Below are 22,701 nucleotides of genomic sequence, written 5' to 3'. Positions count from 1 at the left end.
ATGCAATAGCACAGCCATTCACTAATGCCCTCCCCAGCTATCCCCAATCCTCTCCAACACTCATATATAAACACTCACACGTGTGCGCGTGCGGATGTGTACCCGCACACGCACACGCACACACACGCAACACACATATACAAGCACACACACATAGACACGTATACACACTCACACACGTGAACACACGCAAACACACACACATACAGCCATGCACAACCATACACGTACACGCTCACATACGCACGCACACTTGCACACGCAAACACACACACACCAATGCACGCACACGTACATGCACACACACACACGTGTGCACAAACACATACACACACTTATACACACTCACACACATAAACACGCATACACTTGCATACACACACACACGCACACATGCATGCACATTAATGCACACGCGAACACACACGCGTGCACATGCACACACACTCACGCACACTGTGCGTGTAAGTGTATGCAGCACACACACACGCGCGCGCGCATACACACACACACAAGCACGTACATTCCGGCTCTGAACCCGCCTCCCTCATCCCTGGTCCCAAAAACTCCCATGCATCTCTGTGCGCCATAGCTCCACATCCTTGCACCGCCCCTCAACTAAAGTCGGCACATACACTGTGTTCTCTGCCACAGGCACCGACAGAGCCAGGTGTGTGAGACTGCGTTCGGGTGTTGGGAGTGTGTCACGGATGTCGTAGTTTCAGCGCCCAGCGCACGCAGAGTTCCGAAGACTTGATGAGCGGATAGCTGCGTGTCGAGTCTCTCAGCACCGTCTGAACTTTTCCCAGCCGCCCCCCCCCCCCACTTATGAAGGGGGTGACGGTTCTTCCAAAGTGAATCGCGCGGACGCGCCGCCAAGCTGCGCGCCTGTGCGGCCGTGGCTGAAGCGCCGGATGCTATTACGATGGATTAGCAGCAGCAGCATCATCAGCAGCATCAGCCTCGTTCTAAACGTGCCGCGGTGTCTTGTCATTCCGAATCGAGGACGAGCACTCTCCATCACGGGATTATTTCCACTCTCGGCGACCCGTCTCCCCCCCATCGAGCTGAGATGACAGAGGAGTGCGTGTTGCGCTGTGTCCTGATGCTCTGCTGTGCGCTCCTCTCGGCCAATGCCAGCAACTGGCTGTAAGTTTCAGTCACACCTATTCACATTTGATTGATTGAAGAAATTATTTTTCCTCCTGTAAACCACTTTTACGTCTCGTTCATTTCCCTTTTCATCTTCCCTCCCGTCACCGTATTGGGATGATGGGACATTTCTGCATGTGGCCCTCCTTCAAAAAAAAAAATAAAAAGAAAAAAGAGGGGAATGTTTTTTTGCGTGCGCTATTCTGAAAAAAGAAACAACACGCATGTCCACGCAAACGTCAAATTGTGTGATGTTGTGTATTTTCATAATTGGCTGCAGAATGCATCAGAATGCGTCTCTTGCATCACACCAAATAACTCCGGTTCAAGAAGAGTGTCATAAATAAACTCTCAGATGAAGAAGACGGAGCCGGATAATGAAAGCCACAAATCTTAAATGTCATGTAAATGGCGAAATTAAGAGCACTTCTTCACTTTGTTGGGAGGCCGGCCAGCCACGCGGACTTTGATGTGAGTTGGAAGACGTTTCGTTTATGTGTGCATTTTTTTCTGAATTAGAAAAAAAGGCGTCACGCATTCCCACGAAATCGTTTTGATTTATGATCCACCGCGATGCGAAATAAATTGCTATCGTGCTCTGCAAGATGAAGATGACAAGCGGATAGTGATCAAGCGCAAAAACAAAAACGAAAAAAAAAGAAAAACAAAAACAGAAATGTCTTCTGCAGTTTGCCTTGCACAACCGAGGAGCGTCGCGTATGTGTGCCAGTTCTGCCTGCGCGTCGTGGGAGGTGGCGGGTGGGACGGTAAGGTGGCTTTCTACGCATTCCTCCGCTGTCGGGTACATTTTTTGCAGCTGAGATTGAATTTCTTATCTTCCAACACATATTTATTTTGTTAACTATTTTTTACGAGGGGCATCGATCATGATGGGAGAACCATGCAGATTCGTAACACGAAAATCATTAACCCCACACCCACTACCACCCACCCCAAGCGAGCTGGTCTTTTGGTATCTCTACTTCTACTAGGATTGTTTACGAACACCCCCCAACCCCCCACCCCATCCACGTTCATAACATGTTACGGCAGGGTGCGTGACTTCCGGGTTCGCTGGTTTTTGTCGAAAGTTCGATGTTGACACGAAGATAAAATCGCCGTTTGCGGTACGAACTCGCTGGAAGGAGAAGAGGCCGCGTCAAAGTCTTCGGCAAACACGTTCGACTGTGTCACGCAGTTTAAATTGTGCAGTTTGTGACTGAAGGCGTGGTGACAGCGGACGTGTTGGAGCAGGATCGCGAAGCTGCTTTGCAGTCTGCTCGATGGGATTACTCGCTGCGATCGTTCTGGTGGACCGACAGCGTAAACTTCACTTTCACCTCCGTGTCCTGCAGGCGCGATGGGAGCTTGATTCGGTGTGAAAAGAATAAATCACATATTCCGCCCAAATTACACATTTTTTTTTTCCATAATTGTTACCATTTCGGTTGTTGGAATTAGTCAGATTTACCTGAGCTTTCATTTTACAATAAATGGTGTAAAACCCAATGCCGGGGCCATTTTATTTGGACCGCGACAGCAAATCATGTGTGACAACTTGCTCAAATCTTTACCAAAATGTCAATTTGTCACGTGTTATAAATAAAATGGAGATTTTACTTTCTTAATTCATTCACTGCCAAACATGCAAAAATGTGTCCACTCCAGTGCCAGGGTTTTTCTAATTGTAACTTGAATTCCAGGACACACAGAAAACCTAGTTTTAGGACTACATAAACACACGGTTTCAGCGTTAGAAAACTTGGACTCCTTCTTTCATCAGAAAAAAAAGAGTTAATTCCTAAATTATATGGGTCTGGAGTGATGTGAGCTTGAAATGAGGGTGGCTGTCCAAAATACAATGCAATACATACATTTTGGTTTATATAGTGCTTGAACAGCTGAAGCTGGAACAAAGTGCTAACATTGAAAAAAGGCAAATGGTGCCCTTTGTGGAAAAGAAAAAAACATTGCCGGAGGCCATGGCCATTGGCAACCAAGCATGAAAAAAACAACCCGTTCAAATTCGGGAATGGCACTATATGTCATATTTTCAATTCCCGAATAAATTCATGAATAGCAGTGAATGAGTTAATTTACACTCATGTGAACAAACTATTACAATTAATTTGACTGGTTTCAAAACTAGTAATCAAGTAAACTGTTGTGTAAAAGTAATAATTTTGTGGTTTTACTGTCATGACGGCCCTCCGAGGCAAGACGCAACTCCAAATTGGCCTGCAACGAAAAAAAGTTTGACACCCCTGCTTTACACTGTGAGGACCAAGGAGACACCCAGCAGTCAGATTTAAAGAGCTACTTAAAGCAATCAATCCTTGCTTACAAATTATTCACGATCAATGTGGTAGAAATGAAAGTGTTTGCCTTTTAATTACAAATACTGTGATACCTCATCTCATGAACTTAATTGGTTCCCAGAAAGTGTGTGTACGGCGAAAAGTTCGTCTGCCAAACATTTATTTCCCATAAGAAACCATTAAAAATTAGAATAATCCGTTCCCAGGTCCCCATAACATATCATTTTCTACTAAATAAGCCTTAAAACTACACAAAATATACTGTATTTTATGTATAATAAATGTGACTTTGTATTGTAATTAAATAAATAAACTACTATACAATAAAGTCATTTTATTTACCGTTGTGATGGTCGTTGATGTCGTTGGCTCTGGATGATATATGAATGAAGTTGCCGTGCTTTCTCGGCGATAATCCCCTGCTGGCTGCTTTTCGTTAATCCAAATCAACAGAAGTTTTCAACCTTTTCTATTGCCTGAGACCGTTGCTTAGACAACACAGAAACACCCCTAGCCACACATAGCAATGGTCGACTTAGCATACCGGTACTGGGACGCTAAGTCACACAAACGCACACATCATTCGTGTTTTTTGATGATCTCCTTCTGCTGGATTTTAGGCTTAACACAAGCCTGTGGTGGGGTCTTTTTCGGTCCCAGAATAGAAAAAAATACTCATCTCGATAACAAACCACGTCTGCACTCAAAGAAAGTGGGTGTGGAAATCTAGTCCGCCAGCCACCGCGGCACTGTTCGACCGTGTGATTTGGTGTTCATCCGCCGAAAACTAGTTCACCAGCCACCGTGGCACTGTGTGGTTTGGTTCGTCTGCCGAAAACTAGTTCGTATGCCAAGATTATATCCTCACGAATTCAATGCTCGTAAGGCGAATAGTTCATGAGCGAAAGTGTTCGTAAGCCGAGGTATCACTGTACACCAATGCCTTTCGTTCAATTTTGAAATCAGTTGAGAAACATGGCATCCGCCCGTCTAAGGAAATTGTTGGGAGAACCCAAAACAGTTAAAAACAGCATAAAATGATCAAATCTGCAAAAAAGAAATGATGGCGGCATCAGTTAAGATCGCAAACTGAGGCGATTTTGCTACATGCTTCAAGTGCTTGATTTTACAGTTGAGGTGTAAATATTAGCCGTGCCCAATGCAAGTATCAACTGTTGCGGAACAATTTGGACCTGTCGGGGGGCGGGGGGGGGCATTTCCGTCATACAACTTCAATCTCAGGGCAGTAAAAGAGTCTTCAAGTCAGATACAACAGCTGTACGGGGCTCCGAAGCGTAGGAAAAGTTATGGGATCCAGAGGGAAATTAATATCCTGTCCCTCCAGTTGTACAGAGAGAAGAAAATTCTCAGAGGGGCCTCCGAGGCATTTTTATTGTTAGATGTTTATAAAAAATGCTTGTTGATCTTGACCAGTTCAGTGTGGCATGTTTTCAAAAGTGGATGGAAACGGCCATGTTCAAATTGGAGATTATTTTTTACGATATGAACATGATCAAAACATTGTCTTTCAAACCATTTTCAGCACTCAGGTGATCTATAACCCGTGCAACTGAAAAATCATAAATCAACGATTTAGCAAGAGGGTGGAAATAAATTCAACAAAACCTGAGATAGCGTGGGTGCACATGCAAAAGAATCCCATACCCAAAGTGAGCCATATCAACGTAATCATGCCGTGAGGCAGATTTTCTCCAGCTGGAACTGACATCTTCATCGATGTGGTCTGAATTATGAACAGTTCCAACTACAATCCAGTGCGAGCACAAAAACTTCAGCTTGAGGATCATCTATGTGATGTCTTCATAAATCAGAGCACAGAGTTGAAGAAACTATTTTGCTTGTAATATTGAATTGTCTTTCTTTGTGTTGTGTGTGTCACTTTTTTTATTACGAATGGTTTACTTATATCTTTGAAAATGGTGAAAAGTTTCACTTCTGGCTCTACTCGCCAATAAATGGTTCCTGGGTCCTAGTTTGGACACCTCGGATTGATTCCTCTCTAATCATTTACATCATTACAAGATAATGGTGTATTCATGAATGCTAAATGACTATGATATTCCATTTGATTGTTTCACGGAGTCAATCCTCCATAAAGTGTCTCAAGCTGGTCCAGAATGCTGCTGCTCGCCTCTTGACTGGTACTTATAAGAGGGAGCACATAACTCCTACTCTGGCATCCCTTCACTGGCTCTCTATACTTTTTAGTGATCTTTTTAAGATCTTATTTGTCTTCAAATCTTTAAATGGCTTCTCTCCTCCTTATCTCTCTGAGCTCATTCACCTCTACACGCGATACTGACGCCTCAGGTCTGCTCACCAGACATTATTAGATGTGTCAAAAACTAATCGGAGGCTCAGTGATTTTCGAGCCTTTACCGTTGCTGGTCCCACTCTCTGGAATGACCTGCCACTGAACATTCGCTGCTCATCTTCAAAACTCACTTGTACTCTTTGGCATTTGACTCAGTATGATTCCGACTTGGTTTTAGTTTCACTATCTGGTACGTTCTACTATCTTTGTGACTGCTTTATTTCCTATATATGATGACTGTCCAAGTTAAGCGCTTTGTTACAGCTATAGCTGTTGTTAAAGCGCAACTGTATATCAATCAATATTTATTGTATTGTATGTATTGGATTTTCATCTGATCGCCGGCACGGAATGTATCAAGCAAACCGTCAGTGGCTTTCTAACGTGACGATAAGACCAAATCCATATAACAGAAAACAGGTAACTGCCCCTTACAAGTAGCATCAAAGTGTTGCGGGTAGAGAGGCACAGTTCAACACATGTCCCGTATAAGCATAGTGAGGTGCGAAAGTGATGGGTAGTAGGGGGCCGAGGGGTACCAGAGAAAGCTGAGACCTTGGCAGCAGACGCTGGCGCCTCACACTTTGTTTGCGTTCACATGACATGCAATGAGGTTTGCGACATGTTATTTCAAGCCCTCTTGTCACCGCCGGGTGTGCAATTATCATGGCACGCTTGAATCGGCTGGGGGTAGGTGGAAGGGGGCAGGGGGTCATTCGCAATGACCAGATCGGGACTAGGATTAGTCCATGGCTTGATCAGACCGACGGGGTAAAAGAGTGGGAGGGAGGCCGTCGCCGCCACCGCCGCTGAAAGATGAGATACGATCGTGGCACTCCACAGGGATGTGTGCCAGGCTTTTGGGAGACATAACACACCCTCTGGCGGCGACAATTGTGGGCCGACGCCCGCTTGGCGGCGGCAGCGGCTGCGGACAGCTGATTTCAGCTGGGCTGCACACCATTCCATCTGTCCGGTGCTACGGAGGGGTTACGCCCCCCCCACCCTCAAATGAAATGAAATCGGTTAGTTGTTTGCTCTGATCAACAAAATGGTTTTGGGGACTTCAGAATTTATTCTGATGCTACCATCATGAGTTACATAAATCAAGACTCGATGCTATTTGCGGACCATATGCAGATCTTTTATCTCTCCATAGTTTTTGGCCTTTCGAAAAATATGGGGTATGGAGCATATGACATAGTGGGGGGTGCATGGGCTTGTGGCAAACCAAATATTTGTGCAATATTTGTGCAATTTATCACATGATCCAGCAGCTCCTTAGCAGATATTCAGGAGTACAGTATTGAGATTTTCGGGGGTGGGGGGGTGTCACCATTGTCAAAAAAAATAAATAAAAGAATAGATTTTATTTATAAGTGCCCTTTATACTCTCAAGGACACTTTACAGTCACAGGATGCCCAAGCCAAACAAATGTTGGTATTGACAATCAACATATGACGCAAACAGCAATGCACAACATTATTCTGGAAAGGAGTACCACCCACAAATTGTCATCTATCTATCTATCTATCTATCTATCTATCTATCTATCTATCTATCTATCTATCTATCTATCTATCTATCTATCTATCTATCTATCTATCTCTCTCTCTCTCTCTCTCTCTCTCTCTCTCTCTCTCTCTCTCTCTCTCTCTCTCTATCTATCTATCTATCTATTTATTTATTTATTTATTTATTTATTTATTTATTTATTTATTTCTCTGTTTGTTTATTTATTTATTTGTGTGTTTATTTATTTATTGTTTCATGTATTTATTTGTTTATTTATTTACGTTTTTCTGCCCCCTCAAATGTCTGCTTTCGTCAAACCGATCCTATTTTTTTATTATGCGTAATGCAGTCAATTAAAAAAAATAATTTTAGGCTGGGGCAGGTGTCAATCATGCTTATTTCATCGGGTGTTAAGGGGCGGGGGTGTTGCTTTGTTCCATTTCCAATATTATTCACTGTAAAGCCCATCGTTAGGGGGTGATCCAAATAATTTTGAATGAAACAAAATTCATTCAGCGCATTCTCGGTTTCATCATATCTCATCAGGGGCCATGAAGGACTGTACGGGGCAAGAAGTCACATTATTTTTTTCGCGTGTGAACTCTTGCTTGACTCTTTCGTGACCTTCATGCACATTTTGTCCGGATCTCACATTGAAAAGGCCAACGTTTAAAGAAGGAGACTCAGCGATGACGAGGCGAGGACCAAATATGTATTCTAGCCTCCTACACAGATACGCTTTTATCCATCCAAATATGTGACCAACACATACTTTACACACATGCAATAACTGTGTAAATAGAAAGCTTGATGGTGCGTGTCCAAGCTTGCCCACTTTGCATGAATGATCGCAATGCCACGAGCGAGGACGTCTCCACATCTCGCCAACGAATGTATGTGAGTCTTTGACGTGACAGAAAAGCTCTTTCAAACTCATCATGTTAATTGCGTCCAAATAACACGTTCTCCTAATCCGACCGTGTGAATAAATCAGCCACACGAGTCGTAACTCGCCCGGTGACACAAGTGACGATTTCCAGAGTCTGGCCGCCGAAAAAGTCGCACGCATGGGCAATTTGCGGGCGCCTTGCTTTTTAGGGGAGCATTAAAAAATGGGATAAAAGTTCCCAAAGTAGTCAAGCGAAGTGGACACGCGTAGTCGGCATTCCGCAGCCACGGAAATTCAGATCTATCAGTGTTTGCGCGCCGTCGTAGATCCGCTGTCCATGAAAGTATAGCCTTTTGTAAGCAACCTGCTCCATCTGTCTTGACTTTGAAGTCTACCAGGCGACACATTTCAGCTCCTTCAATGGGATTTCAATGTTCGCTCGTCAAAGGGAGTCACGTTTTCACTCTGGCTATTTATCGCTGCATATTTTGGTCCCATTTGAGGACACCTAACCAGCAAATGAGACCTAGTTTTCGATTTTGTCCTTGCGATCTAACGGACAGTCTCCAAGATTGATGCCGTTTGGCCATTTTTTAATTTTAAACTATTCATTGATTCATCGATTTATTTATTTATTTATTTATTTATTTATTTGTTTGTTTATTTATTTGTTTATTTTTTAAATTTATTTTTAAATTTTATTTTAAGCTTTTACACAACCATGTAAGACAAGTCCAACTGCAGCTATTTTGAAACGGGTCACCGGCTCTCTAATGTTCTCGGATTTATTTGCTCCATCTGGAACAGGGTGCCTCAAATCTGTATACTTAAATACAGTGGGACCTCAGTTTACAAACTTAATTGGTTCCCAGACAGAGTGCAAAAGCCAAAAAGTTTGTATCACAAAAAAAAAATCCTATAGGAAACCATTAAAATGGGAATAATCTGTTCCCGGGTTTCCATAAAATATACTTTTCAACTAAATAAGACTTAAAACTACACACAACATACCTTATTCTATGTATAATAAAGGTGCTATTGTATTGTAATGAAAGAAATACACTGCACTGTATAATAAAGTCACTTTATTTACATTTGTTATGGTCATTGATGGCTTGATGGAAGGGCGTTGGAGGTCCGAGGTCAAAGGTAATTGCTGTTTGGAAAGAGAGGCACATTCCATAAGGACTGTAATTAAATAAATAAACTGTGCTATAAAATAAAGTCGTTTTATTTACCTTTATGATGGTCATTGATGGCTTGATGGAATGGTGATGGAATGTCAGAGGAAATTGCTGTTTGGAAAGAGAGGCACATTACACGAGGACTGTAATTAAAGAAATAAACTGTGCTGTAAAATAAAATTTTATTTACCTTTTTGATGGTCATTGATGGCTTATGGAAGGAGAGTCACCTTCCATAAGGACTGTTGGTAACTTAACCTCTGGTGTGGATTCTCTTCTTTGCTTCTTTGGAGACTCATCATTTTTGCTGATTAAAAACCTCTTAATTGACACCTGTTGCTTTCTGGCTTGTAAGGTCTTACGAAGCTGAGGCATCACATTATCGTTCATCATGTTAATTATTGTCATAGCCGCAGTCTTTTCTGGATGGAACTGTTCGGTAAAAGCCTGCACATCATTCTGCCAACATTGCCTTTATGAGCTCACTTGATGCTGCAGCCATCTCCTCCTCGCCCTCCGATGTTCTCGAACCATCCGTTGCTGGCTTTAAACTCCTCAATAAGCGCCGAACTTCCAGGTTGGCACATGGCGATATCGGTGTGAATTAGCCATGCTTTCTCACATAAAATAGTTTTACTGACGCTGTCGCCGGATAGCTGCTTTTCGTTAATCCAAATTAACAGAAGTTTTTCAACTTCTTCGCTTGTCCGAGACCGTCGTTTGAGAGCACGGAAACACCTTTTGCAACAGACGCACCTTTGATGGCGTCTCTGTTCCGGAGAATGGTAGCAATGGTTGACTTAGCATAGCCGTGCTCGGCCACTAAATCACACAACGCACACCTCGTTCACACAAACGCACATCTCTCGTTTTTTAATTATCTCCTTCTTCTCAGCGACGGTGATGTTATTTTGTGTCTTCTTGGGCTGAAGACGAGCCTGTGGTGGTTTTTTTTTCTCCCATAATAGTAAAATTATCAGCAAAAAGCTCCAAGGAGGTGATCGACGTGTGCATTCAATGAGAGGGTGTGGAAAGTACCGCTGGCTGGAGCGCTGTTTGGTCGAGTGCTTCTGTCGAAGATCACTCCGCAAGATCCGAAGGTCGTGTGCTTTGGTGTTCTTCCGGCGAAGATTACTCTACCAGCTTTGGTGGGTGTGTATCATGAAAATAGTGCGTATTTCAAGGTTTAATTTTCATAAATTTGACGTTTGTAAGATGAAAAGTTCGTAAGATAAGGTGTTCGTAAGCTGAGGTCTCACTGTACTGTCATATTGTTTCTATATTGGAGGGCGGATGTTGGGGGTTGTCTGCTGTCAAGAAACAGTGATACATCGGTTCTCGACCATAATTCGTTCCAGGACCCTGTTCGAAAAGCGTTTTTTTTCGAACACCGAAACCATCTCTTTGCTCCTGTCACTTGCAAGTTGACAGCGGGGGGGTGGGGCTGCCTCTCCCGTCCGTTCTCCACCTGCTGTCAATTCTCTAATCACGGACACGGGGCATTTATACGGTTTGCGATCACCTCGCCAATGCCGGATGATTGACTCAACTCGCCACCGTACCTGGACTCTTCCTTCGATGCGTGAGTGTATCCGGTCCGAGGTATTTTCCCTGTGTCCCGTAAATTTATGTCATCTTACGGGATTGCGTAATTTTGCACCCTCGTGTGCCATTTGCTTTTTGGCGTAGTAAGTGGGTCGGATCACCCCCTGCCTTCTTACTCGCTGTGTTTTCTTTTATTTGTGAATAAACATCCTGCTTGGGTATTATACGTCTCTGCCGCCTGCTTTGGGATCACAAACTTTCCACTACGTTCCGACGAGTCAGCTGCCGTCACTGTCGCTCGAAACGTGACAGCTACGGAGGACTCGGCTACATGATGTTCTTTTCTCTTTAAATATCTATCCAATGACACTTGTTCTCATTCCCACAGCCACATCACTAGATTTCACAGCCTCCTTATTCTTTAATATCGTACTGATCGTAGATTTCGCCATGCTGTATTCCCTAGCCAGATCAGACACTCGCACACATCCTTCATATTTTGCGATTATTTCTTTCTTAAATGCAATAGTTGAGCTACTTTTACTACTACTTTTGTCATTTTTCAGCACTTACTGTGGAGGCATGTTCAAGTAACCGTTAAACGGTCCGCAAGCGACAACAGTGTCACGGACGATACAAGTGCCGCTCAGCAGGTACGCATGTCCCGAACACCGATTGGTGTTCCATATCTATAATTTGTCCGAGCCCCGATTTGTTCGAACTGTGAGGCGTTCAAGAACCGAGGTACCACTGTAACTACAAGTGAAGGTCGATGCCCCTCCATCTATAATACAGCACATACATTATAGGCCAGCATTGAATATGTTGTTCTTGAAGTACCAAAAATGATCATTTTGACATCAATCTATTCATTAGGACATGATCACATCACAAATGTCCTTGTTTACGGAATCATGACTTGGATATGCCCCAAAATAATATTTCTGGGGTATGAGAAATGGCCTTTTCGTGGTCAAGCAATTACAACCAGGTCTCAATATGGTGAGACAGATGCGCTAATGCATTCAACATTCGCATGCGTGAATTTTCCGAGCCTTATTGGGCAATGGCGTAAATACCAGGCGAAAGGTTAGTCCGTGGATTTTCTTCATCATTCGTTTATTTCCCCAAATTAGCACTTAACCGTGGGATGTGTGAATGTGTCTGTGTTTCTGTGCATGTGCGAAGCTTGCAGTGTTGGCAGAGCGTGTTACTTTTAGGGGACAAAGAGCTCTCGTGGAGCCACCGGGCATATAAATACACCCAGACGCATGTTGAAGCTCATAAACACACCAACAAACAAACATATTACCATAGTATCGGGGTTGCCTTACATTTTTCCGCCCACTCACCGCAGACTGACTTTCCCCATTTGTATTTCTTCAATGAGCGACCAAAAAAGCGACTTCAGATGACCTTCATCATCTTCGTCAAGGTCATAATGAAATGAACTAGTGCGTAGTACAGTCTTCCTGTGTGTGAGAAGACATGATTAGAACAGAAGAATCAGCAGCTCTTAATTAGGGAACACAATAAACTCGCGAAATAGCGCCCGAGACAGGTCCCATTCTTTTTTTCTCTTTACATCCGCATCCCCAAATCATGCACGTGGAGTTCACTTAAGACTGTAAATTGATCATCGTGTAGATATAGGTAGGAAAGGGTTGTTTCATTATGTGATTTGCGATGAGTTGGTATCACTTTCCTAAATTCGACTCAGATCCGAATGAAGACATGCAATATACAAAATGGATGGGAGGATGGATTGATGGATGGATTGGATTGGATTGGATTTGCCTTTATTAGTCTCGCAGTGGAGAAATTTACATTTCACAGCAGCAAAGTTATGAAAGAAATGAAAGTAGAAAAAGCAAAACACAGGGGCTGCTGGAAAGGCAGCCACTCTCGCGGCGCCGTCTTGAAGTCAAAAGAACAAAAAAAAAAACTAAATAACACATGGACAGATAGATGGGGTTGGATGGATAGATGCATGGATGGATGGATGGATGGATGAATGGATGGATGAATGGATGGATGGGTTGGTTGTATGGATGGATTGGGTGGATGGATGCATGGATGGATTTGGGTGGATGGTTAGATATATGGATGGATGGATGGGTGGGTGGATAGGATGGAAGGATTTTGGTAGATGGATGAATGGATGGATGGATGGATTTGGGTGAATGGGTGGATGGATGATGGATGATGGATGGATTGGTCGATTGGATGGATGGATTTTGGTAATGGATGGATGGATGGGTTGGGTGGATGGATGGATGGATGGATGGATGGATGGATGGATGGATGGATGGATGGATGGATGGATGGATGGATGGATTGGATGGATAGATTAGCATCCATTGACGAAATGAGATTGTCTCACATCTCCTGTCCCACGTAAATCCGCTTTGGATTTTGGATTTGGGTGGATGGATGAATGAATGAATGGATTTGGGTGGGTGGGTTGATAGTTTAGGGGTGATGGATGAATGGTTGCATGGATTTAGGTGGATGGATGGTTGGATGGATGGATTTGGGTGGATGTATGCGTGGATAGATGGATGGATTTAGGTGGATGGATGGATGTATGGATAGTTTGGATGGATGGATTTGGGTGAATGGATGCATAGAATGGTAGATAGATGGATTGATTGATTTGGGTGGATAGATGGATGGATGGTTTGTGACCATTGTGAGTGTAGACGGGACAAAGTTCCAGAAAGAAAACCTTGACTGCAGTCATTCCCGCCCAACTTGGACAACAGCAAAAACTCTCTGTTACATTCCGTCAGTCTATGCCGAAAAAGTGTTCTCTCACCCAAAACCTCCGAGATAGGATCCAGTCCAACTGTGGCCCTGAATAGGCCAAATTATTTACAAAATAGAGGCATGGAAATATTTCGGACCGTCCTTATATTATAGTCCAATAATTGGTGAACAGGGTCAGGGTTTGACAAAGTCGTTTTCTCACAGTCTGCCATCAGTTTCAGTCTTGTCAGTATTTTCCGTTCGAGATAACATGTCATAAAGTCTTCCCTGTCTGGATTTATCTCTTATTTTCATAAGGCTGCGGGGGGTTCCGAGTGGGAGGCTCGGTTCATTCCACCTGGCCCAAAATGCATCTTACGGAGCGCTTTGTGTGTTTGCGTTGAACTAGGCCACTGGGTTTAGGCCCGCCGGATTTATTCAGGAAGGAGGGGGCGCCGGACGGGAAAGGGACGTGAGCCGCCGCCGTGTACATGCGTGTTGCTGTGCCCTTCTATGGTTTGACTCCTCTGCTTGTTGGATGAGATGTTTTGGTAACCTCGTCTAAGGGAAGGAAGGGTACACGGCGCAGAATGAGCAGATAACGGGATGGTGGGCCCAAAATGAAACACTTGCTCAAGGTCTGTCTGTTCCTTTCCCATGACTAAGCCCCCCTATAAAACACACGCACATGAACAGCATCACATCCTAAGAGTCAAGCTAACTCCTTCATTTTTATGAACTGAGTATGAGAAAAGAGATGATTTTCAGCTTTATTTGGTTTTGAATTGTGATTTAGGATTTGGCGTTTTTTTTTTTTGGGGGGGGGGGGGGGGGGTCAAGCGATTTACACAAGAGCAACGTTATGGAAACATGTTAGTCGGGATGAGGAACGTTACTGTTCCTGATGCTGTGCTAGCTAGCTAGTAACAAGATCCGCCTGATGACATTTGTTAAGCACTGAGTCATGTCTTGCTAACTGCTATTTAAGATTGACACACATTTATTTGCGAGAAATTGGAATCAAACACTTCTAAAAAGGAGATGTTCCCAGATGTCCGGGTGGAATTGTGTTGAAGTTGAAAATATCTAAGTTTGCACAGCACAAACACAGGCGAATAAGTTTCTGGACTAAATTACATTTATATTTCTAGAGAAGAAAATAGAAGTTGATGAATTCATGTCAACATTCCCAGTTTTATTGTATCGTTTAAAAAACTGTTTTCAAATCTAAGAGCAAAAAAAAAACAACTTATTTTCAAAATTAAAAATGAGAAATTCACCCTTGAAAATGGAGACACAAATAAACTAAATCTCTCTACAATTTCAAGACACTGAGCGCCATGATGGAAACTGTCTCCATCCGACTTCAAGGTGAACACACTCCAAGTCAATCCACACCAACCTGCAAGGTCGCTGGCAAGCGCGCTACTTACTGTACGTTGGTGGATATGGCTGAGATGCTGTGGAGTGGCGGGGAGCGAGGTTATCGCCGTGATGAGTGGCGCATATGGACATTGTCTGGTTGGGGCGGGGGCGGTCTTCAAAGCGGCATTGAGAGAGGAGGATTATCTGCGCCTTTGAGGGGGATGAGATGAGAGGGGACCTGGAAAGAAAGGAGGTGTTTGACCTCTCAGACTTCTGAAAGGACAATGGGAAAATGTATACTCTCTATTTATTTTTTTTCTCCTCCATGAAGAAATATTTGAAATCAATCAGAATCAGAATCAGAATCAGAATCCCAATGTGTTGTAGTATTACAGTATCACAGTATAACAGCGTCTGTTATAAATAAATAAATACCTAAATAAATAAGTAGGTAATTAACAATTAAATAAATAAAAAAATAAATAAATAAATACATAAATAAATAAATAAATAAATAAATAAATAAATAAATAAATAAATATGTAAATGAAATATTGTTTTATTTACATACATACATACATACATACATACGTACATACATACGTACGTACACACATACATACATACATACATACTACACACGTATGTATGCATGCATGCATGCATGCATACATACATACATACATACATACATGCATAGAATACATACAAGCATGCATGCATGCATGCATGCATAAATAAATAAATAAGGTGAACCACTATTGATGGTAAACATATGCCATTGTTCTTTATTTATGTATTTGATCATTTATTTATTATATAATTTCCAATGTATTTATTTATTTGTTCATTTGATTTTTATATATATTTTTTTGGTTTGTGTTTTTATTTCTTTTAAATGTATTTAGTTTTTGTCCACCTGTCCTCGTCAGATCACCCCCCACCACCACCACCATCGCCTGAAAGTACAAGTGACTTATATGTACAAGTGACTTATATGTCAACCAATCAGCTCCTTTATCTATCCAGGTGTATTTTTGTTGTCTTGTCAGTTTGTTTGCATGAGTGCTTTTGATCGGTAAAATTCTCCAATCTCTGGCGAAGTGCCGCTTTACGTATTCCGTTCAGAAAGACACACAAAGGGCATTGCGGAGGGTATGTGTGGTCCTGGGCACTCATAAAACGGGCTTTGGATACCTTAAGGAAGACCTTGTAGGCTGTCCGGCGGCGGAATAGCAGCACTGAAATCCATTCGAGGGTCGAATGTGTGCGCTCGCCTGAAAAGCAACTTGAACACTGAAGCTAATTTATTTTTTATTTTTTTGTATTTTTGCTGTTTAGCTCCGGATGTTTGTTGTTTTTAAGGATGTTTAAAATTACTGCATTCACTTCCCCAAATGTTTATGTCTTTTCTTACCTTCGCAATTGCTTGTTTCAGAATCAGAATCAGGAAAGGATTCTGGTTTTCCTGTTGGTTGCGCAGATCAATAAGACATTTATTTGCATAACCAAATTACAGATTGCCACTTAAATACTCGATCGGATCAGTAATAGCTAGATAGAAATTTTCAAGAAATTATGCTGGTTTTCAATGTGGGGAAAAATAACCCGAAATCATCGTTACATCGCTCAGTGTGTAGCTTCTGCCCATAAAACAGCATTATTTTATGTTATTTTTTTTAAACGCGTGCACAAGATCAACTGACTCATTTCAGACTCAACAAGCAATCAAACATGACATGTGGGGAAAACTTAGACAGTACAGAATCAAGGCTCCGACCTCAAAGCGGAATCCGATGTCGGAAATGGTGAAAGCCTATTTCTGTAAAGCACAGCTGTGCTCGGAGATACGAGCGTCAAGTGAGTTGAGGCGCTAGCGTGTGCCGTCGGGGGCATCAAGACCGATGCCATTTTTCTAACACGTCCACAATTGTGTGCGCACATGTGTGTAAGCCGTATATCTTTCTGACCTGTCTGGCCTCGAGGTGCCATTTGTGATAAACCACTTTCCCTCCTCACAGTCTACTCACCACGCAGACCTTCACCCCGAAACATTCTCACAACATCATGGGAACTGAGCCGGAGCCCGCCGACCGAATGTGAACACGGTTGCACAATTTTCGCACTGCTAACTAAAAACGACCACGCGCTTGTATGCTAGCTGGCGTCAGCGCAGTGTGCCCACACGCCATTGCTTATTCGTACAAAATGATAATCATTGTTTCTGTTGTGTCTCCCGTCAGGTATCTGGCCAAACTATCATCAGTAGGAAGCATCCGAGATGAGGAGACGTGCGAGAGGTTACGAGGCCTCATTCACAGACAGGTGCATTCACAGCACCGTGATTTTTGTCACAACACTAATTAAAACTCCTAATTTGGTTATAGGATCTGTTTAGAGCTGTACTGTATGTACTTTACATATTACAGCAATTAATTTAAATACGTACATTTCAGCGAAACATTTTATTTTGCACAGTTGCCTTTATAAATTTTCATTTGAGCTAGATGTGAAGTGTCAGTCATTTTTTTGCCGCGGGCCACATTGTAGTTACGGTTTCCTCTCGAGGGCCGTTATGAATTTGGGGACACCATTAGAATGTTTCATCTCTTGCACGTACTACATATAAAACACACAACAAATTAAAGAATAACTAGTTTTCACATCTGAAGTCAAGAATAATTACCACTTTGCACGCCGGAACATGTCAATACCTAAAACACCACTGTCTGTCAGAAAAGAATCTGTTGTAAATTAGATAATAAGGAGACAGTAGAAACTTGACACAAAGAATAATGACTGTTATTGTAGTTTACATACGCCAATTTGAAATTTTGGTTCGGACTTGAGCAAACATCATGGAATCACAAGTTTCATTTGCTTTCGTGGGCCAAATAAAATGATTTGGCGGGACGGATTTGGCCCCCGGGCCTCGATTTTATCACCTGTAAGCTAAGTTAAGCATGTGTTTTTGTTCATTTGAAGCATGCATATCAAAATTGAATGGACATTGAAAATTGAAATGGAATATTTACTTCACTTCAAATTTTTTAATACTGATGAACCTTTTTGTACCCATTGAACAGAAGTAATCTTTGCTGATTCTCGCCATTTTAGAGATTTTTCAAAACATTTCGAAAATTGTAGATATAGAAATAGTTTAAAAAAAATAGAAAATAAAAAAATATAAAATCAACATTTTAGAAAATTAAAAAATAGTTTAGAAACTCACCATTTTCGAAAATTTGGGAGCTCATTCACTCCTATACTACTTTGCTGTTCCTAATTGAGCTCTAGATGGCAGCACTTAGAACACACAGCTAACAGTGCTACTGCCCAAAGTATTCATTCTACACGTGGGCCAGACGTTATTTATTTTAAGACAAATGCTACGTAGTTATTTTAAGACAAAAGCTACGGGCCGGATGAAAATTGACCTCGGGCCGCATTTGGCCCCTGGACCGAACTTACCTCGGGCCGCATTTGGTCCCTGGACCGGACTTTTGACATGTCTGGTTTAAAGACACATAACTTTCCTGTTTTGACATTTAGTCCCTTAATCGTATTCGAAGAGGCCAAATCACACTGCCCGAGTCCAAAAACCATGTCCGTGCATATTGCGCAATACGCCTGACCTCGCCGCCCCGCTTCTCATCTGCCACAGGTTCAAATCTGCAAGCGCAGCGTAGAGGTGATGGACGCAGTGCGCCGCGGCGCTCAGCTGGCAATCGACGAGTGTCAGTTCCAGTTCCGTAACCGTCGGTGGAATTGCTCCACTCTTGAGAGCATGCCCGTTTTTGGCAAAGTGGTCACCCAGGGTGAGTTTTCCGGAGGAGCGGAGGATTTGATCATTCTAATCAAATCAAGTCAATTTTTTGGACATTTTTTGAGTCAATGTGACTGTGTGTGTTTGTGCGTGTGTCCGTGTTTTAGGCACCCGCGAGGCTGCCTTTGTGTATGCCATCTCAGCAGCCAGTGTGGCGTTTGCGGTCACGAGGGCCTGCAGCAGTGGAGAGCTAGAAAAATGTGGCTGTGACCACAACGTGCACGGAGTCAGTCCAGAGGGTGTGTATCACTGCCCCCAGCTTGCAAATATACTTGCGCAAAAATAAATTAACAAAATAACAAGCACACTTCCAATCGGTAGCTTGTTTTATTTTTCCATGATAAAGCTAAAGGAATGTAAAAAAAAAAACAAGTCGAAAAGATATATAAATAAATTATGTTGCTTCTATGTGCATGAACTCAAAGTGTTGCTTGTGTGATTACCGTGGGCCTATTATCACTGACTCAGTGTTGTGTTGGTGTCGGACTGCGGTTGAAGCCAGACGGCAAAACAATGAGACCTCTTATAAGTAAAGAATGCAAAGTTTGCGGACTTGTGGGCTAATGCTCTGCTGGTTCTACACTATGAGGATCACCTCAGACATTTCAGCGTCATTTGATACCGTATTTTGGCGTAGGGAGACTAGCATTTTTTTTAAATGATGTTGTAATGTCTTGTCACAGGATTCCAGTGGTCGGGATGCAGCGACAACATTGCTTACGGAGTGGCTTTTTCACAGTCCTTTGTGGATGTGAGGGAGCGGAGTAAAGGCCAGTCCTCCAGTCGGGCACTCATGAACCTGCACAACAACGAGGCGGGCAGGAAGGTAACTCGGGGGGTTCTCACTGCTCGTTGGGCTTCAGCCCTCTGTTAGGTTTTATCATTCCATCATGGCCACGTCAAAAGCAAGTTTTGTTATAGAAATGGAGTCTAACAAAATCTGGTAATTTCAATTTGTAATCTATCTCTATCTATCGATCTAATGATAGATCATTTTATATATATATATATATATATATATATATATATATATATATATATATATATATATATATATATATATATATATATATATATATATATATATATATATATATATATATATATACACACACACACACACACACACACACACACACACACACAGTGGGACCTCGGTTTATGAACCCCTTGGCTTACGAACTTTTCGGTTTATGAACGTTACATTTATGAAAATTTTACCTCGGCATACAAACTATTTTTCGGGATACACACGGAGCTGCCACAGTGAGTGATGTGTCGTTCGTGAATGAGCCCGTTCTCCAAACAAGGAAATGGCAGCGGACTTTTTTTTCAAGAACGCGGCAGTGGGGAATGGGGTTATAGACAGAGAGAGACAGTGAGGCTGTTCTCCAAAATACCAAATGGCATCTTCGGTTAAAGCCACGTGATTGGTCAAGAACCCAGCAGTGTGTGTGGGGGGGGGGGGGGGTTAAACATTAAAGAGACAGGCAGAGAGAGAGAAAACACACACACACACACACAAAAGGGAGAGGACAGAGCTTGAAACAAAAAAAGGAAAGGGGAAAAAACAAGTAAAATGGTGAGAAAATCGATAGAAAACAGTGACATTTGGACCCATTTCAACTTTGATAGTTCAAAAGCAGAGTGTAGACTGGAAGTTTAAATATCCCATCAATCAGGCTCCACAAATAACCCGCACAAGTCATCTGCACACTGCAAAAAGCTATTAACCCAGCTAAACAGACCACAATTGATGAACTAGATACAATTGTCACAGAGAAAGCACGTACAAGGGATCATTCCTCAAGATGGTGAAAGAAGCCTATGTTCCTCATCACGTGTTTAATGCTGAGGAAACTGGACACTCCATTAACGACCATCACAAAGGTTAATAAAATGACTTTATTGTCCAGTACCGTTTATTTCTTTAATCATGATACTATAGCACATTTATTATACATAAAATAAGGTATATTTTGTGTAGTTTTAAGGCTTAGAAAATTAGAAAGTAGAAAATTATGTTTTATGGGGACCTGAGAACGGATTATTCTCATTTTAATGATTTCCTTTGGGAAAGTAATTTTTGGGATACACACTTCACCTTACACACTCTGTCTGGGAACCAATTAAGTTCGTAAGCCAAGGTCCCACTGTATATACATATACTGTAAATGTTTATCTTAAGTAGAAAGCCTTTAATAGTCTCACAACGGGGACATTTGCAATATATATAAACAACTTCAGTCACTAGAACACGACTGCCCCTAATGGACTGGAGCGGTATATCCCCCCCCAAAAAAAAAAAGATAATGGGCAACTTTTATGTCATACTAGAGTCTAGTAACTAGACAAATGTAATCGTTTTGTAAAGATGGACTCTTTGGTACAGCTCTTGCATTTGATCACCACTCGGTTCTTGATTTCCTAACCCGTCAGATGAGCGCGTTTGTTATATTTTTCACAAAATCATCCTGCCAGCACCTCAATTTGTGGCATCTTTTCAGGCCATCCTGGCTCACATGCGCGTGGAGTGCAAATGTCACGGGGTGTCAGGCTCGTGTGAGGTGAAGACCTGCTGGAAAGCCATGCCCCCCTTCCGCAAAGTGGGCAACGTCATCAAGGAGAAGTTTGACGGGGCCACCGAGGTGGAGCAGCGCAAAATGGGCTCTGCCAAAATCCTGGTGCCTCGTAACTCTCAGTTCAAACCTCACACCGATGAAGATCTGGTCTACTTAGAAGCCAGCCCGGATTTCTGCGAGCGAGACCCCCGCACGCCGGGTATGCTGGGCACGGTGGGGCGGCAGTGTAATCGAACGTCCAAGGCCATCGACGGCTGCGAGCTGATGTGCTGCGGCCGTGGTTTTCAGACGCAGCAGGTTGAGGTGGTGGACAGGTGCAGCTGTAAGTTCCACTGGTGCTGCTACGTCAAGTGCAAGCAGTGCCGCAAAATGGAGGAGATACACACTTGCCGATGATGAAATGGGTCCTGCTGGCGAACAGAACGGATGCCTCGCGCTACTGAACGGGACGCGGGAGCACACCGGGGACCAACGAAGCCCCCCTCCCCTTTGGTTGGATAGGACCAAAACTTTCTCTACCGTCCGACTGAAATGCGACGAGCATCCGAGAAATCTGTTTCCTCGTCATGCTGTTTGTGTCTTCTCCAGCGTCATCCCCCCTCTGCGCCCTTCTTGTCACGTTTAACTTATTTGTTGAGACTGAGGAGCTTATCGAGAATGTTGGAAGAACTGGCGAGCAGTCTGGCGGAGATAAGGAGGGACAAACAGCACTCAGGAGCGGGTGGGGTTAAAGGGTTTGAGTCTCGAGGGGGATGGGTGGGGGGTACTGAAGGACCTGTGGCCTTGCCGACGTTGCTTCGGGGACTTGTTGAGTGTGCCGCATGTGAAAGGGATCATCCATAAAAGACTGAATACGCCCGACATGGACTTGATTTGCTTTCCGTGCGTGCATTGGGAGCACTGATCGAAGATTTCGGGTGGACGTTGAGTTGCAGTTTGGCGACACTGCTTGATTGACACGTTCGCATGCTAATGCCATTATTGTCTGATGAATGACAAGTGAAAGCCACTATTGACCCCCCCCCCTCAAAAAAAGCCAGAAACACTCAAACTCGCACTCAAAAAGATCCAATAGAAAAAACACAGAAACCATGTACCATAAAATATTATTTTCCGCTGTAAACATTTCACGAATCTGAACTGCAAAATCTCAGAGCCGCCAGGTTACCAAATGCAGTGGCGCTGCAAAAATGAATGGAGAGTAACAAATTCAAGGCGATATCAACGTCATAATGTTCCAT

The 22,701-nt window shown here is 42.9% G+C and overlaps 1 protein-coding gene across 4 annotated transcripts in view; it reads left to right on the top strand.

Annotated features, from left to right (window-relative positions):
- The first annotated feature begins 607 nt into the window (after positions 1-607).
- wnt4 (wingless-type MMTV integration site family, member 4) overlaps positions 608-22,701 on the top strand; it is a 24,333-nt gene continuing 2,239 nt past the window's right edge. Inside the window, exons 1-7 of one of the 4 annotated variants that reach the window (XM_089009650.1) lie at positions 1,647-1,911; positions 17,296-17,377; positions 18,717-18,870; positions 18,986-19,117; positions 19,562-19,704; positions 21,386-21,659; positions 21,749-22,701. The exon at positions 21,749-22,701 is cut by the window's right edge and continues 2,239 nt beyond it. In XM_089009650.1, coding sequence (XP_088865776.1) covers positions 1,829-1,911; positions 17,296-17,377; positions 18,717-18,870; positions 18,986-19,117; positions 19,562-19,704; positions 21,386-21,659; positions 21,749-21,762 — 882 coding nt within the window. In that variant the 5' untranslated portion in view covers positions 1,647-1,828 and the 3' untranslated portion in view covers positions 21,763-22,701. Of the gene's footprint in view, positions 1,150-1,502; positions 1,624-1,646; positions 1,912-17,295; positions 17,378-18,716; positions 18,871-18,985; positions 19,118-19,561; positions 19,705-21,385 lie in introns of those variants that run through there. The other 3 variants (XM_089009648.1, XM_089009649.1, XM_089009647.1) reach the window with 3 other exon arrangements.

This window comes from Hippocampus bargibanti, linkage group LG12 (genome assembly GCF_051943395.1).
Source record: "Hippocampus bargibanti isolate YZ-2025 linkage group LG12, ASM5194339v1, whole genome shotgun sequence".
In the NCBI taxonomy this organism is placed as follows: Eukaryota; Metazoa; Chordata; class Actinopteri; order Syngnathiformes; family Syngnathidae; genus Hippocampus; species Hippocampus bargibanti.
Note: the sequence above shows the minus strand (reverse complement) of the source record. Positions and strands in the feature narration are given on the sequence as shown.